The 15,606-nt window shown below is 44.5% G+C and overlaps 1 protein-coding gene across 3 annotated transcripts in view; it reads right to left on the bottom strand.

The window, feature by feature from the left end:
- Positions 1 to 15,606, bottom strand: part of fra10ac1 (FRA10A associated CGG repeat 1) — a 58,716-nt gene that overhangs the window by 40,394 nt on the left and 2,716 nt on the right. For 2 of the 3 annotated variants that reach the window (XM_068052613.1, XM_068052614.1), the window contains exons 2-5: positions 13,964 to 14,043; positions 11,928 to 11,985; positions 9,589 to 9,684; positions 9,082 to 9,127 (exon numbers count right to left, since the gene is read on the bottom strand). In XM_068052613.1, the coding sequence (XP_067908714.1) occupies positions 9,082 to 9,127; positions 9,589 to 9,684; positions 11,928 to 11,985; positions 13,964 to 14,039 (276 nt within the window). In that variant the 5' untranslated portion in view covers positions 14,040 to 14,043. The remainder of the gene's footprint in view (positions 1 to 9,081; positions 9,128 to 9,588; positions 9,685 to 11,927; positions 11,986 to 13,963; positions 14,044 to 15,606) is intronic. The other variant, XM_068052612.1, reaches the window with a different exon arrangement.

Raw genomic sequence — 15,606 nt, 5'->3', positions numbered from 1 at the left:
ACAGAAATTTGCATGCTAGCAAATTGACCCACAGACAAACAAGAGAAATTGGAAATGGGAAGCCAAATTGGTCCCAATTGAAAAAGAGCAAGATTAATACAGGTTTTCTTGTGGTTGTGTGTGATTGAATACTAACATGTCTGCGACTGAAGCATGTAGCTCTCCAAGCCAGGGTGAAGTAACTTGGGATAAGTTAAAAGCACCGTCTTTGGAGGAGTTCAGGAAAATGGCTGAGCCTCCCAGACTTCGTCTAACCTTTTGCCAGCCATGTGCCTGCTTGTCCCCTTTTGTTCTCGGCGGGGGTCCCTTACAGTTCATCCTCTGCTGGAGGGTCCTCCTAACACCAGTACAGGACTTAGGGGTGCAGGTTTCACTGTAGATTGGGGTTTCCCCTCAACCTGGCACATGTGGCAACTCCTGGAGTACTCCACCACATCTTTGTAGAGTTTTGTCCAGTCAAAATGCTGTCTTATGCGGGATTTGGTCTTTTGTATACTGGCATGTACAACCACTGTAGTCTTGTGGGCCCTTAATATTTCTCTCCGGTACCTCTGCGGTAAAGGTGTGCAAATGAAACCCAACCCCAGTCCGAATGCCGGACCCGGAAGCCCGGCATGACCCGGCCCGAACCCGACATGCATCATCGGATCCTATCGGGGTCGGGTCGTGTAGCAGGCCTTTACATCAGTACATGGCTAAAGTCCTGCTACCTGACCCGACCGGTCCAGATGACACGTGTCGGGTTCGGGCTGGGTTGGGTCGGACTTCCAGGTCCAGCATTCGGGCTTGGTCAGGTTTCCTTTGCGCACCTTTTTTCTGCGGCACCATTAACTCGTGAACTACTGTCCACTCCTTGCTCTCACGTCTGTGAGGAGAACTTAATTTCCACATCCATACCTCATTCTTTAAATATTAGCAGTCGGGGACTCCCTCTGCTTCACTTTCAGACTGGGCAGCCTGTGCTAACTCTCGCAATACTGGGTTGGCTCGCTGAGCCTCAGCTAGGGAAATCCATTTAATTCATTCCCTGGGTCTCCTAACTTTCCAAAGAAAGTCTCGGACAGGCAGACCTCATTGTCATCTGCCTACAGTGCCAATGCAGTCTCCTCTGGGGGAGCTGGTTTAATCATGGCCTGATTCACTACACATTCAGGGAAACTGCAGTAGAGGCCTGCACAGGTCGGAAAAAAAGAACCCAACTGAACCACCGCAGACCCAAGCCTGACCCGGTCCGAGTCCCTCCGATTTTGCCCCAAGCCCGACCATCCCTTTACTCACCTTCAGACTCGGAATCTCCACGAAGCTGCAGCGCATGCATGATGACATCATAGTGACATCAATCGCTCACTGCACGGACTCAGTTTCGTCCCAGACTCCCAGCTCAGGTAAGTTTTTTTTAATTTCAATACTTACCAGCAGTGCACTTACCATGTGTGTCTGGCCCGACCTGAGCCCGAACGCCATACCCTGAAGATGGGCCCAACCTAACCCGAACCCGACATATCGACGGGTCCCGTTAGGTTCGGGTCGGGTAACAGGCCTCTAAACTGCAGGGGTCCATCTCCCGTCACTGCCCTATCTCTCTGACCTCCTGTGGTCTTTCTTTCACTACTGGGGTGGCTACCACCTTCACCCCCACCAGATCATTACCTCGCAGCAGATCAACCCTGTCCACAAGCAAACTCGGGACAATCCCTATGGTCACTCAACTTGTTTCAACTGTCTTTCTACGCATTCTTTCTGGAATATTCTTTCTCTCCCTCTCGTTCCTTCTCCTGTCTTTCATTTTCTTCACGTTCCTTCTGGAAGGGTCTCTCTTTTCCGGTCTTCTAATTCAAGTTTCCTTTGTTCCAATTGTATCTTTGCTAGCAGTACCCTCTCTGGGTCTGCTTCTAACACTGTTTCTGCCTCTTCAGATTCAAGGGAAAAATGGTTGGCCACTAGCCTTAGGAGTTCAGACTTCCTAACCTTGCCGCATACCCTCTTATAGTAAGACCAGGTGAAGGCCGAGAGGGACCCCCAGACACCTTTCTCACCTGGTCGTAACAATTATAAAGGATGTGATAACTGAACATTTAGAAAATAATGGGAGGATTGGACAGTGTTTACATAGATTTATGAAAGTAAAATCATATTTGACAAACCTATTGGAGTTTTTGAGGATGTAACTAGCAGATTAGATAAGGGGGAACCAGTGGATGAGATGTATTTGGATTTTCAGAAGGTTTTCGATAAGGTCCCACACAAGAGGTTAGTAAGCAAAATTAGAGCACATGGAGTTGGGGGTAATATATTGGCATGGATTGAGAATTGGTTAACGGACTGAAAACAAGAGGAGGAATAAATGGGTCATTTTCAGGTTGGCTGGCTGTGACTAGTCAGCTACCTCAAGGACCAGTTCTGAAGAAGGGTCACTGACCTGAAACGTTAACTCTGCTTCTCTCTCCACAGATGCCGCCAGACCTGCTGAGTAGTTCCAGCATTTCTTGTTTTTACTTCAAGGACCAGTGCTTGTGCCCCAGTTATTCAAAATCGATATCAATGATTTGGATGTGGGGACCAAATTTATTTTTTTATTCATTCATGGGATGTGGGCGTCACTGGCTATGCCTGCATTTATTGCCCATCCCTAATTGCCCTTGAGAAGTTCGTGGTGAGCTGTCTTCTTGAACTGCTGCATCCATTTGGGGTAGGTAGACCCACAGTGCTGTTAGGAAGGGAGTTCCAGGATTTTGACCCAGCGACAGTGAAGGAATGGCGATATAGTTCCAAGTCAGGATGGTGTGTGACTTGGAGAGGAACTTGCAAGGTGGTGGTGTTCCCATGTATTTGCTGACCTTGTCCTTCTAGTTGGTAGAGGTCGTGGGTTTGGAAGGTGCTGTCTAAGGAGCCTTGGTGCATTGCTGCAGTGCATCTTGTAGATGGTACACACTGCTGCTACTGTGCGTCAGTGGTGGAGGGAGTGAATGTTTGTAGATGGTGTGCCAATCAAGCGGGCTGCTTTGTCCTGGATGGTGTCGAGCTTCTGGAGTGTTGTTGGAGCTGCACCCATACAGGCAAGTGGAGAGAATTCCATCACACTCCTGACTTGTGCTTTGTAGATGGTGGACAGGCTTTGGGGAGTCAGGAGGTGAGTTACTCGCGTCAGGATTCCTAGCCTCTGACCGGCTCTTGTAGCCACAGTATTTATATGGCTACTCCAGTTCAGTTTCTGGTCAATGGTAGCCCCTAGGATGTTGATAGTGGGGGATTCAGTGATGGTAATGCCGTTGAATGTCAAGGGTAGATGGTTAGATTCTCTCTTGTTGGAGATGGTCATTGCCTGGCACTTGTGTGGTGCGAATGTTACTTGCCACTTATCAGCCCAAGCCTGGATATTGTCCAGGTCTTGCTGCATTTCTGCACGGACTGCTTCAGTATCTGAGGAGTCACGAATGGTGCTGAACATTGTGCAATCATCAGCGAACATCCCCACTTCTGACCTTATGATTGAAGGAAGGTCATTGATGAAGCAGCTGAAGATGGTTGGGCCTAGGACACTACCCTGAGGAACTCCTGCAGTGATGTCCTGGAGCTCAGATGATTGACCTCCAACAACCACAACCATCTTCCTTTGCGGTAGGTATGACTCCAGCCAGCGGAGGGTTCCCCCCTGATTCCCATTGACCTCAGTTTTGCTAGGGTTCCTTGATGCCATACTCGATCAAATGCCGCCTTGATATCAAGGGCAGTCACTCTCACCTCACCTCTTGAGTTCAGCTCTTTTGTCCATGTTTGAACCAAGGCTGTAATGAGGTCAGGAGCTGAGTGGCCCTGGCGGAACACAAACTGACCGTCACTGAACAGGTTATTGCTAAGCAAGTGCCACTTGATGGCACTGCTGATGACACCTTCCATCACTTTACCGATGATTGAGAGTAGGCTGATGGGGCGGTAATTGGCCGGGTTGGACTTGTCCTGCTTTTTGTGTACAGGACATACCTGGGCAATTTTCCACATTGCCGGGTAGATGCCAGTGCTGTAGCTGTACTGGAACAGCTTGGCTAGGGCGCAGCAAGTTCTGCAGCACAGGTCTTCAGTACTATTGCTGGAATATTGTCAGAGCCCATAGCCTTTGCAGTATCCAGTGCCTTCAGTCGTTTCTTGATATCACGCGGAGTGAATCGAATTGGCTGAAGTCTGGCATCTGTGATGCTGGGGAAGTCAGGAGGAGGCCGAGATGGATCATCAACTCGGCACTTCTGGCTGAAGATTGTTGTAAATGCTTCAGCCTTATCTTTCGCACTGATGTGCTGGGCTCCCCCATCATTGAGGATGGGGATATTTGTGGAGCCACCTCCTCCAGTTAGTTGTTTAATTGTCCACCACCATTCATGGCTGGATGTGGCAGGACTGTAGAGCTTAGATCTGATCCGTTGGTTATGCGATCGCTTAGCTCTGTCTATCGCATGCTGCTGATGCAGTTTGGCATGCAAGTAGTCCTGGGTTGTAGCTTCACCAGGTTGACACCTCATTTTGAGGTATGCCTGGTGCTGTTCCTGGCATGCCCTCCTTCACTCTTCATTGAACCAGGGTTGGTCTCCTCGCTTGATGGTAATGGTAGAATGTGGGATATGCCAGGCCATGAGGTTACAGATTGTGGATGAGTACAATTCTGCTGCTGCTGATGGACCACAGCGTCTCATGGATGCCCAGTTTTGCATTGCTAGATCCGTTTGAAATCTATCCCATTCAGCACGGTGACAGTGCCACACAACACGATGGACGGTATCCTCAATGTGAAGGCGGGAATTCGTCTCCACAAGTACTGTGCGGTGGTCACTCCTACCAATACTGTCATGGACAGAAGCATCTGCGGCAGGCAGATTGGTGAGGACGAGGTCAAGTATGTCTTTCCCTCGTGTTGGTTCCCCCACCACCTGCCGCAGACCCAATCCAGCAGCTATGTCTTTTAGGACTCAGCCAGCTTGGTCAGTAGTGGTGCTACCGAGCCACTCTTGGTGATGGTCATTGAAGTCCCCCACCCAGAGTACATTTTGTGCCCTCGCCACCCTCAGTGCTTCCTCCAAGTGGTGTTCAACATGGAGGAATACTGAGTCATCAGCTGAGGGAGGGCGGTAGGTGGTAATCAGTAGGAGGTTACCTTGCCCATGTTTGATCTGATGCCATGAGACTTCATGGGGTCCGGAGTCGATGTTGAGGACTCCCAGGGCAACTCCCTCCCTACTGTATACCACTGTGCCACCACTTCTGGTGGGTCTGTCCTGCCGGTGGGACAGGATATACCCGGGGATGGTGATGGCAGTGTCTGGGACATTGTCTGTAAGATATGATTCCGTAAGCATGAATATGTCAGGCTGTTGCTTGACTAGTCTGTGGGACAGCTCTCCCAACTTTGGCACAAGCCCCCAGATGTTAGTAAGGAGGACTTTGCAGGGTCGACAGGGCTGGGTTTGCCGTTGCCGTTTCCCGTGCCTAGGTCGATGCCGCGTGGTCTGTCCGGTTTCATTCCTTTTTGTCGACTTTGTAGCAGTTGGATACAACTGAGTGGCTTGCTAGGCCATTTCAGAGGGCATGTAAGAGTTAACCACATTGCTGTGGGTCTGGAGTCACATGTAGGCCAGACCAGGTAAGGACAGCAGATTTCCTTCCTTAAAGGACATCAGTGAACCAGATGGATTTTTACAACAATCGACAATGGTTTCATGGTCATCATTAGACTAGCTTTTAATTCCAGATTTATTAATTAAATTCAAATTCCACCTTCTGCTGTGTTGGGATTCGAACCCATGTCCCCAGAGAAATACCCTGGGTCTCTGGGTTACTAGTCCAGTGATAATACCACCTCGCCACCGCCTACCCTATTTCCAAGTTTGCTGATGACACAAAACTAGATGAGAATGTAAGTTGAGGAGGATGCAAAGAGGCTTCAAAGGGTTTTAGACAGGCTAAGTGAATTGGCAAGAACATGGCAGATGGAATATAATGTGAATAAATGTGAAGTGATCCACTTTGGTAGAAAAAACAGAAAGGCAGGAGTATTACTTAAATGGTAAGAGGTTGGGAAGGGTTGCTATCCAAAGGGACCTAGTTGCCCTCGTTCATGAGTCACTGAAAGCTAGCATGCAATTGCAACAAGCATTCAGGAAGGCAAATGGTACATTGACCTTCATTTAAAGGGGATTTGAGTCCAGGAATAAAGATGTCTTGCTGCAATTGTATAAAGTCTTGGTGAGACCGCACTTGCAGTATTGTGTACAGTTTTAGTCTCCTTATTGAAGGAAGAATATACTTGCCATAGAGGGACTGCAACACGGAGGTCCACCAGACTAATCTCTGGGATGGCAGGATTATCTTATGAAGAGAGATTGCAGAAACAGGGCCTGCATTCTCTGAAGTTTTGAAGAATGAGGGGCGATATCATTGAAACTTACAAAATTCTTACAGGGCGTGACAGGGTAGATGTGGATCGGATGTTTCCCCTAACTGGTGAGTCTAGAACCAGGGGACGAAGTCTCAGAATAAAGGGACATTTAAGATTGAGATGAGGAGGAATTTCTTTACTCAGAGGGTGGTCAATCTTTGGAATTCTCTACCCCAGAGGGCTGTGGAAGCTCAATCATTGAGTATGTTCAAGACAGAAAATCGATAGATTTCTGGATACTAAAGATATCAAGGGATAGTGAGGAAAGTGGTGTGGAGGTAGATGATCAGCCGTGATCTCTTTGAATGGTGGAGCAGGCTCGAAGGAATGAATGGCCTACTCCAGCTCCTATTTCCTATGTTCCTAAGATCAGTCATGATCTCGATGAATGGCAGAGCAGGCACGAGGGACTGAATGGCCTACTTCTGCTTCTATTTCCTATGTTCCCATGAGATTGATAGATTTTTGATCGCAAGCTCTCAAGGGATATGGTGAGCGGGAAGGAAAGTTGAGATGAGGTAGAAGATTATCCATGATTGTACCGAATGGCAGAGCAGGCTCATGGGGCCAAATGATCTACTCCTGTTCCTTTTTTTTTTTAAATGTTCTCCTCTCCAAGAGAAACAGCTTCTCCAATCTATCTGCATAACTGAAGGCCCTCATCCCTGGAACCACTCTCATAAATCTTTTCTGCACCCTCTCTAAAGCCCTCATATACTAAAGTGCCATGCTCAGAATTGAACACAATGCTCCAGGTGAGGCTGAACCAGTTTGTTTTAAAATAAAGGTTCATCAGAACTTCCTTTCTTTTGTGCTCTATGCCTCTATCTAAAGTTCCTAAATCTCACACATTCCAATGCTTCATTCTGCTGGGACTCAGCTCTTACAAGACATTAAAAGGACAAAACTTGTGTTTATAAACTTATAAAGCCCAGGATCCCATATGCCTTTTTAACTACTCAACCCGCCCTGCCACCTTCAACGATCTGCGCACATATAACCATGTACTAACTTTTGCAAAATTAATCTTTTACTTGTAACACTACTTGAAAGTAGGTAAGGAACAGAACAACCTTTATGGCAAATCATCTACTGTGATCATGTATCCAAGCGTCACTCGAAAAATATTTATCAGTTTTGCACTTGATCCTTGTACCATATTGTGGAACCTCCAAGGTAGTCATCAACAAGACTGGTACAGATAGGTGTGAGAAGAATTGTCACTGATCAACAAGATTTGGCGACATATTTTCTCTTTGCTCAACTTACACAAGGCTAGCTGTCCATTCTTTTTTCTTAAAGTGTTATATTCCTACTGACTTGCATTCTTCAGAGAGAGCAGAGGCATCAACAATCTCTTAAATATCGATATTCTATTTACTTTTTATCTGCCTCACCCAACTTTACATATCAATTCTGCACTAATTGTTGAGTGAAAAGATTGTAAACAGTAGAGACACTAGAGTTAGCAAAGCCACTTCACAAAAGGAAATTCAACAAAGTCCAAAATGCAGTTTTATATCGGTCAATGAATTTTGTTCAGTGTTCCATCACTTTCATACTCTCAAAGTCTTGAGATCTGAAGCTGTAAACTCCAGAATTTGAAGCTATAAATCCCAGGAGCTTGGGCTAATAGAATTGGCCAAGATCCCAGGACTGCAAATCTTATTCTCCTCCATGGTCTGCAATCAGGCAAACTAGCATTGTTAATTTCAATCTTTGATGAGTCCACTCTCTGCCTTCTTCACGTTTGACATTCTTGACTTCACTATTTCCTCTGACATTAAATGGGACTCTCACATTTCTTCCATTGCTGAAGTTATCCCCAAGATGTTCAGTTTCCTGCTTTATGTCAAATGCCTCTTTTCCCCTTAGCAACTCCTCATTCTCTTTTAAGCCCATGCACATCCAAAACTCAACATCTCATACCTCTGACAATTCTTATCGTCCTTTACCTGGATAAGATCCAAGAAAAAACTGTCAATTACTTTCTCACCTCCATTCTCCCACCTTCCCCTGTCATGTTCTTTCTTACTATAAACAATACGGATATAATCAGTCAATGCATTCTGAACGTTCTTCTTTTGTTCCTTCTAAGATGTAAAGGTCCTACCCTAATGTTGCTTCTCCTCCCCATATGCCCAATATATTGAAACCATTTGTCTTTAAAAACGTATTCTTCTCCAGGACATCACAATTATCAATCACCTCATATTTCTTAGGTGTTTCTTTCAACCCACTATCTTTGGGCTCAGAAAAACTTAAGCTTGATGGCATCAAATTTCATTATTTCCTGATTTGCCTCATTTGCTTTTCTCTTTTCAACTTTGCTGGTCTCCTGCAATAAGGCCTTGATCTTTCCTTGTGCTTTCTCAAAATAAAATGCATTGAAGCAGCTGCATATCTATTTCACAAGCTCATCTTTGGCTGGGTCTTATTATTTTTATAGCACCTACAGTTTAATTACATTTGTATTTTGATCAGGCATATGTTCCATATAAATGCCTATGTTTATAGAAATATGAGCAATATCTTTTTATTAGTTTTCTGTTGAGGACAAGGTTGCTTCTTCTTAAGCTATTCTCCATACCCTTCCTTGCATTCTTCCCCATACCCTTCTTTGTATTCTGACAGGTTACCTCTGATTTCAAGGATACAGCATCCATGGCAATAAGGTGGAAACGCCGGTTTCTTGCTTCCTCCCTGTTTCAAAATCAAAATTGACAAATTACAGAAAGAAAACGTGCATTTATATAGTGCCTTTCATGTTCTCAGAACATCCCAAATTCTTTCATAGTCAATAAATTACTCTTGAAATGTAACCCATTTGTTTTGTGGGCAAATGTGGCAGCCAATTTATGCACAAGTTACAACAAACAGCAATGACGTCATCTGTTTTAGTGATGTTAGCTAAGGAATTCATATTGGCAAAGACACAAAATAGAATTCCCTGCTCTTTGACAAAGTGCCATGGAATCATTCACAGCTACCTGAACAGGCAGAGAGGTTACCTCTAAAAATACAGCACTGAAGTGTAAGCGAGATGATGTGTTCAATTTCTAAAGTCTGTAAGTCCTAAACTTCAGAAATAAACTTTTGAAATAAAAGCAAATATTGAAAAAATATGTATAATTCTTTTTTCAAAATTCCAAAAACATTTTTACCTGTCCCATTCATGAGCTGCAACTTGCTTGTGTGCCAAACGGGCATATTTTTCCTTTTGGAATGGCTTTGAGAGCATTGCAGCATCTTTACTTTCCCTGGAATTCAAACAGCAAGTACATCACACTACTTAATACATCACATTGAATGATGATAAAGCACAGAAGAAATGAAACTGAACAAATTATAACCTAAACTCTGAATAATAAACTTGGTTACTACAATTCTTCAGCAAGATTGGAGGAGAATCATACCTTAAGATAAATCATATATACTTTGTTTACTACTTTGTTCATATCCATAATTTTTTTAAATATTCTTTCATGGGATGTGGGCATCACTGGCAGATCAGCATTTGTTGCCCATCCCTAATTGCCCTTGAACTGAGTGGCTTATCAGGCCATTTCAGAGAGCAGTTCAGAGCCAACCACATTGCTGTGGGTCTGGGCTCACATGTGGGTCTGGAGTCACATGTAGACCCAGACCAGGGAAGGACAGCAGATTTCCTTTCCGAAAGGATATTAGTGAACCAGATGGATTTTTAATTCAATGATAGCTTGATAGTTTCTTAGCATCATTACTGAGACAATCTTTCAATTCCAGATTTTTATTAACTGAATTTAAATTCCACCAGTTGTCATGGTGGGAATTGAACCCATGTCGCCAGGACATTAGCCTGGAGTCTCTGGATTTCTCGCCAGCGACATTACCACTACGCCACCATCTCCCCAGAGAGCTAAACGTGTATAGCTTAAAATCACTCTTTTTCGCCAGGTAATTAAGGCACAACAAATTCTGGGCACAGTGGTATAAGGGCAGGAGGGAGTTGTTCTGGGAGACCTCAACATTGAAGCCTCATGGCATCAGGTCAAACAAGGGCAAGGAAACCTCTTGCTGATTACCATCTACTGCCCGCACCCGCCTCCCCCCCCACCCCCTACGCTTCTCCATGTTGGACACCAATTGGAAGAAGCACTGAGGGAGCAACGGCACAGAATGTACTCTGGGTGGGGAACTTCAATGTCCATCGCCAAGAGTGGCTCGGTAGCACCACTATTGACAAAGCTGACCGAGTCCTAAAGGACATAGCTGCGATACTGGGTCTGCAGCAGGTGGTGAGGGAACCAACAAGGGGGAGAAACCTACTTGACCTCGGCCTCACCAATCGATGAGTCGCAGTTGCATCTGTCCATGACAGTATTGGTAGGAGTGACCACCGCACTGCCCTTGTGGAGACGAAGCCCCGTCTTCACATTGAGCCTACCCACCATGGTGCTGTGAGCTGCTACCACCGTGCTAAATGGGACAGATTTTGAACAGATCTAGCAACTCAAAACTGGGCATCCATGAGGTACTGTGGGCCATCAGCAGGAGCAGAACTGTATTCAACCACAATCTGGAACCTCGTGGTCTGGCATATCCCCCACTCTACCATTACCATCAAGCCGGGGAACCAGCCCTAGTTCAATGAAGAGTGCAGGAGAGGATGCCAGGAGTAGCACCAGGCATACCTCAAAATGAGGTGTCAGCCTGGTGAAGCTACAACACAAGACTACTTGCATGCCAAACAGCGGAAGCAAACAGTTAAGCTATCCCCACACCGATGGATCAGATCCAAGCTCTGCAGTCCTGCCATATCTAATTGTGAATGGTGGTGGACAATTAAACAACAGGACGAGCAGGCTCCACAAATATCCCCATCCTCAACGATGGGGGAGTCCAGCACATCAGTGCAAAAGACAAGGCTAAAGCATTTGCATCCATCTTCAGCCAGAAGTGCCGAGTTGATGATCCATCTCGGCCTCCTTCTAAGGTCCTCAGCCTCACAGAGGCTAGTATTCGTCCAATCCAATCCACTCCACTCCATCCGATATCAAGAAACGGCTGAAGGCACTGGATATAGCAAAGGCTATGGGCCCTGACAACATTCCGACAATAGTACTGAAGACTTGTGCTCCAGAACTAGCCATGCCCATAGCCAAGCAGTTCCAGTACAGCCACAACTGGCATCTACCTGGCAACGTGGAAAATTGCTCAAGTATGTCCTCTACACAAAAAGCAGGACAAATCCAACCTGGCCAATTACCAGCCCATCAGTAAAGTGATGGAAAGGGTTTTCAACAGCGCTATCAAGCGGCACTTGCTCAGCAATAACCTGCTCACTGATGCTCAGTTCCTGACCTCATTACAGCCTTGGTCCAACAGCCTTAGACAAAAGAGCTGAACTCCAGAGGTGAGGTGAGAGAGTGACTGCCCTTTACCGAGTATGGCATCAAGGAGCCCTAGCAAAACTGAAGTCAATGGGAATCGGGGGGAAACTCTCCGCTGGTTAAAGTCATACCTGGTATAAAGGAATAAAAACAAGAAATGCTGGAACCACTCAGCAGGGCTGGCAGCATCTGTAGAAAGAGAAGCAGAGTTAACGTTTCGGGTCAGTGACCCTTCTTTGGAACTGGTATAAAGGAAGATGGTTGCGGTTGTTGGAGGTCAATCATCTCTGTCCCAGGACATCACTACAGGAGTTCCTCAGGGTAGTGTCCTAAGCCCAACCATGTTCAGCTGCTTTATCAATTAAATTTTCTCCATCGCAAGATCAGAAGTGGGGATGATTGCATAATCTTCAGCACCATTCAGGACTCCTCAGATATTGAAGCAGTCGGTGTCCAGATGCAGCAAGACCTGGACAGGCTTGGACTTACAAGTGGCAAGTAACATTCGCGCCACACAAGTGGCCGCCAATGACCATCTCGAACAACAGAAAATCTAAGCATCTCCCCATGACGTTCAATGGCATTACCATCGCTGAATCCCCCACTATCAACATCCTGGCAGCTTACCATTGACCAGAAACTGAACTGGAGTAGCCATATGAATACTGTGCTACAAGAGCAGGTCAGAGGCTGGGAATTCTGCAGTGAGTAACTCACCTCCTAACTCCCCAAAGCCAGTCTGCCATCTACAAGGCACAAGCCAGGAGTGTGATGGAATACTCTCCACTTGCCTGGACGGGTGCAGCTCCAACAACATTCAAGAAGCTCGACACCATCCAGGACAAAGCAGCCCGCTTGATTGGCACCCCATCTACAAACATTCACTCCCTCCACCACCGATGCAGCAGTGTGTACCATCTACAAGATGCACTGCAGCAACGCACCAAGGCTCCTTCGACAGCACCTTCCAAACCCATGATCTCTACCACCTAAAAGGACAAGAGAAGCAGACGCATGGGAACACCACCATCTGCATGTTCCCCTCCAAGCCACACGCTGTCCTGACTTGGAACTATAATCGCTGTTCCTTTACATCGCTGGGTCAAAATCCTGGAACTCCCTTCCGAACAGCACTGTGGGTGTACCTGCCACACATGGACTGCAGCGGGTCAAGAAGGTGGCTTACCACCACCACCTCAATTAGGGATGGGCAATAAATGCTGGCCTTGCCAGCGACACCCACCTCCCATGAATGAATTAAAAAATATTCTCGGTCTTTATTTTAGAACAAGGTGTCAAATTGTATCTGATTATGCTCCTGTGAAGCGCTCTGGGTAATTTAATTACATTAAATGCGCTATATGTATGTGTACTGTAGTATAAATCAATATTGACTGTCGTAATTCTAGAAGATTAATGTATTCTACAAGACATGGAGAGCTTGATGCATTGAAACCTTTGGTAAGATGTTGAAACTTCTAAAAATGTGGGTACAACAAAATCAAAACCTCCAAAAATGAATTGTTTCACAATTATCACTTTTCCCACTATTGTAAAACTCTGAATTTTCTGGTGGTTTTAAATTTTGTAGAGTAACTCTTTTATCCCTCATAAACATACATCTCCTCTGGCTTTCCCCAACCCGAGCCATGTGCTAAAAGGATTTTTCCCTTTTCTTTCTAGTCTTCATTTGTCCGTAATTATTTTTTTTCTGAAAGAAACAACTGTCTGTATCTGCAAATCACTTTTCTTAATTCATTCCTCCTTCACCTCTCTATTACCCCTTTCCTTTTTATTACTTCTCATTTCCTTTCAAACTCATTTTTTTGCTGTTTAAAAATAATCTGGAGAGTATTGTCTGTACTGCTATTTAACAGAAAAGAAGTTACTGGTAAAGTTCTTTTGCATTTTATAATTCAGTTACACCCAAACCATCATTGTGGGGCCAAGAGAATGTCTTCTCTATAAAACAAAGTTAAGTTAGCTCTTGAAAGAGAATTTATAATCAAAAGATATGTTCTCAAATGGAAATAAAATCTTGAGGCTTACAACTAAAGTTAGATTGCTTGTAATTAATTAACATATTAAAATGAGCTCAAGACAATAAACAAACATTCCTACAAAATGTATTTCCTATAAGGTTTTTTTGGTCAAAAACACATGGTACCTTTGACTTTTACAGTTGGATGCCTCGGCTTCATTTTCATCCTCACTGAATTCTGAATCATAGCCTCCAAGACCATGCTCCTGTTAACAAAAGAAAACAACAACATTTGAACAAAGATGCAGTATTAAATAGTTTAATCAAATTAGGTATTCCTTTAAATTATCTGAAATAAATTACAATAAAGCTAGAAACATGTATCATTGAATTTAATGTAACATTTAATTAACAAATTTTCAGCATTCCCATAATATTTCTTAAGGATTTTTCAGTAAAGATTGCCTAAAATCTTATTCATATGCTAGCTGCTTAAAAACAACACAGCTTCACAATGAATCACATCTGAATAAGTTATAGCATTATAATATTTATCCAAAACTTTGCTGCCCATATCTTAACTCACACAAAGTCCCATTCACCCATTACCCTGTGCACACTGACATACACTGGCTCCCAGTCCAGCAACATCTCAATTTTTTCAAATGTCTCCATAGTCTCACCCCTTCATATCTCTGTAACCTCCTCCAACCTGGAGATCTGTGCTTTTCCAATTGTGGCCTCTTCCGCATGCCTGATTTTAATCACTTCACGACGGTCACATACCATCAGCTGCCTCAGCCCTAAGCTCTGGAATTCCCTTCCTAAACTTCTCCACCTCACATTCCTCCTTAAAACCTATCTCTTTGACCAAGTTTTTAGCCATCAGTCCTAACACGTCTTTACGTAGCTCAGTGTCAAATTTTGTTTGATAGTGCTCCTGTGTAGTGCCTTAGGATGTTTTACTATATTAAAGGTGTTATATAAATACAAGTTGCTGTTGTTCCAGAGGAATTACTTATATTGAATAATATCTTGTCTATAAATTAGAATCAAAATTACTTTCTGGTTGAAATTCAACTGTAGGGCCAGTGGAGTACAGGATGAAATGGACTAAGACTGAAGTTAGTTCAGAAGAATTATTAGAATTCGGAACTCAATCTATCATTCTACTTAAACAAAAACAGGCACCACCCTAAAGAGGCATTTCAACTTTTGGATGGTTGATTGGCAGAGCGCACCAGCAGCCTGCCCCTTCGGACAGCAAAGAGGCCACAGCCATTTTGAGACTCACACATAACTAAAATGGCACCAGCAAACCAATTGCTCCAGATGGCCATATTGATTTTGTGTGCCAAATTAAAGCCTTTTTTGTAAGATATACTTTACTCATGTAATTCGTAAAAAAAATTAAATGTGAACATTTCATTAAGTGCAATAAAGATCAGTTTCTTTCAATGCAGAACATGAGGTGCCTCACTGCCCTCGCCATTTCAGGTTATATTACCAATGTACATTCGCATTACATGCCAAATTAAAGTGGCCCAATAACAAGCAGCCTGGACATCACATTGGCAGCAAAATAGGAAGGGGGTGAGGAACATGTTGCGGTCAAGTGACACTATAGTGAGGAAGCTCATCAGCAGCAGCCCAGATTATTTTTGTGGGGCCTCCAACTCCTCCTGGCTGTACAAAAATAACTTAAAACTTACATTTTCAGGCCCAGAATCAACAGTGAAACTGGTCAGAGACTGGACACTCCAAACAGTACTCTCCTAAAATGGCAATTGAGGTCCTATTTGAGGTCCCAATCTGCATGATCAGGGGCG

This window comes from Heterodontus francisci, chromosome 20 (assembly GCF_036365525.1).
Source record: "Heterodontus francisci isolate sHetFra1 chromosome 20, sHetFra1.hap1, whole genome shotgun sequence".
NCBI lineage: Eukaryota > Metazoa > Chordata > Chondrichthyes > Heterodontiformes > Heterodontidae > Heterodontus > Heterodontus francisci.
The sequence above is the reverse complement of the archived record's forward strand: the minus strand, read 5'-3'. Positions and strand labels throughout refer to the sequence as shown.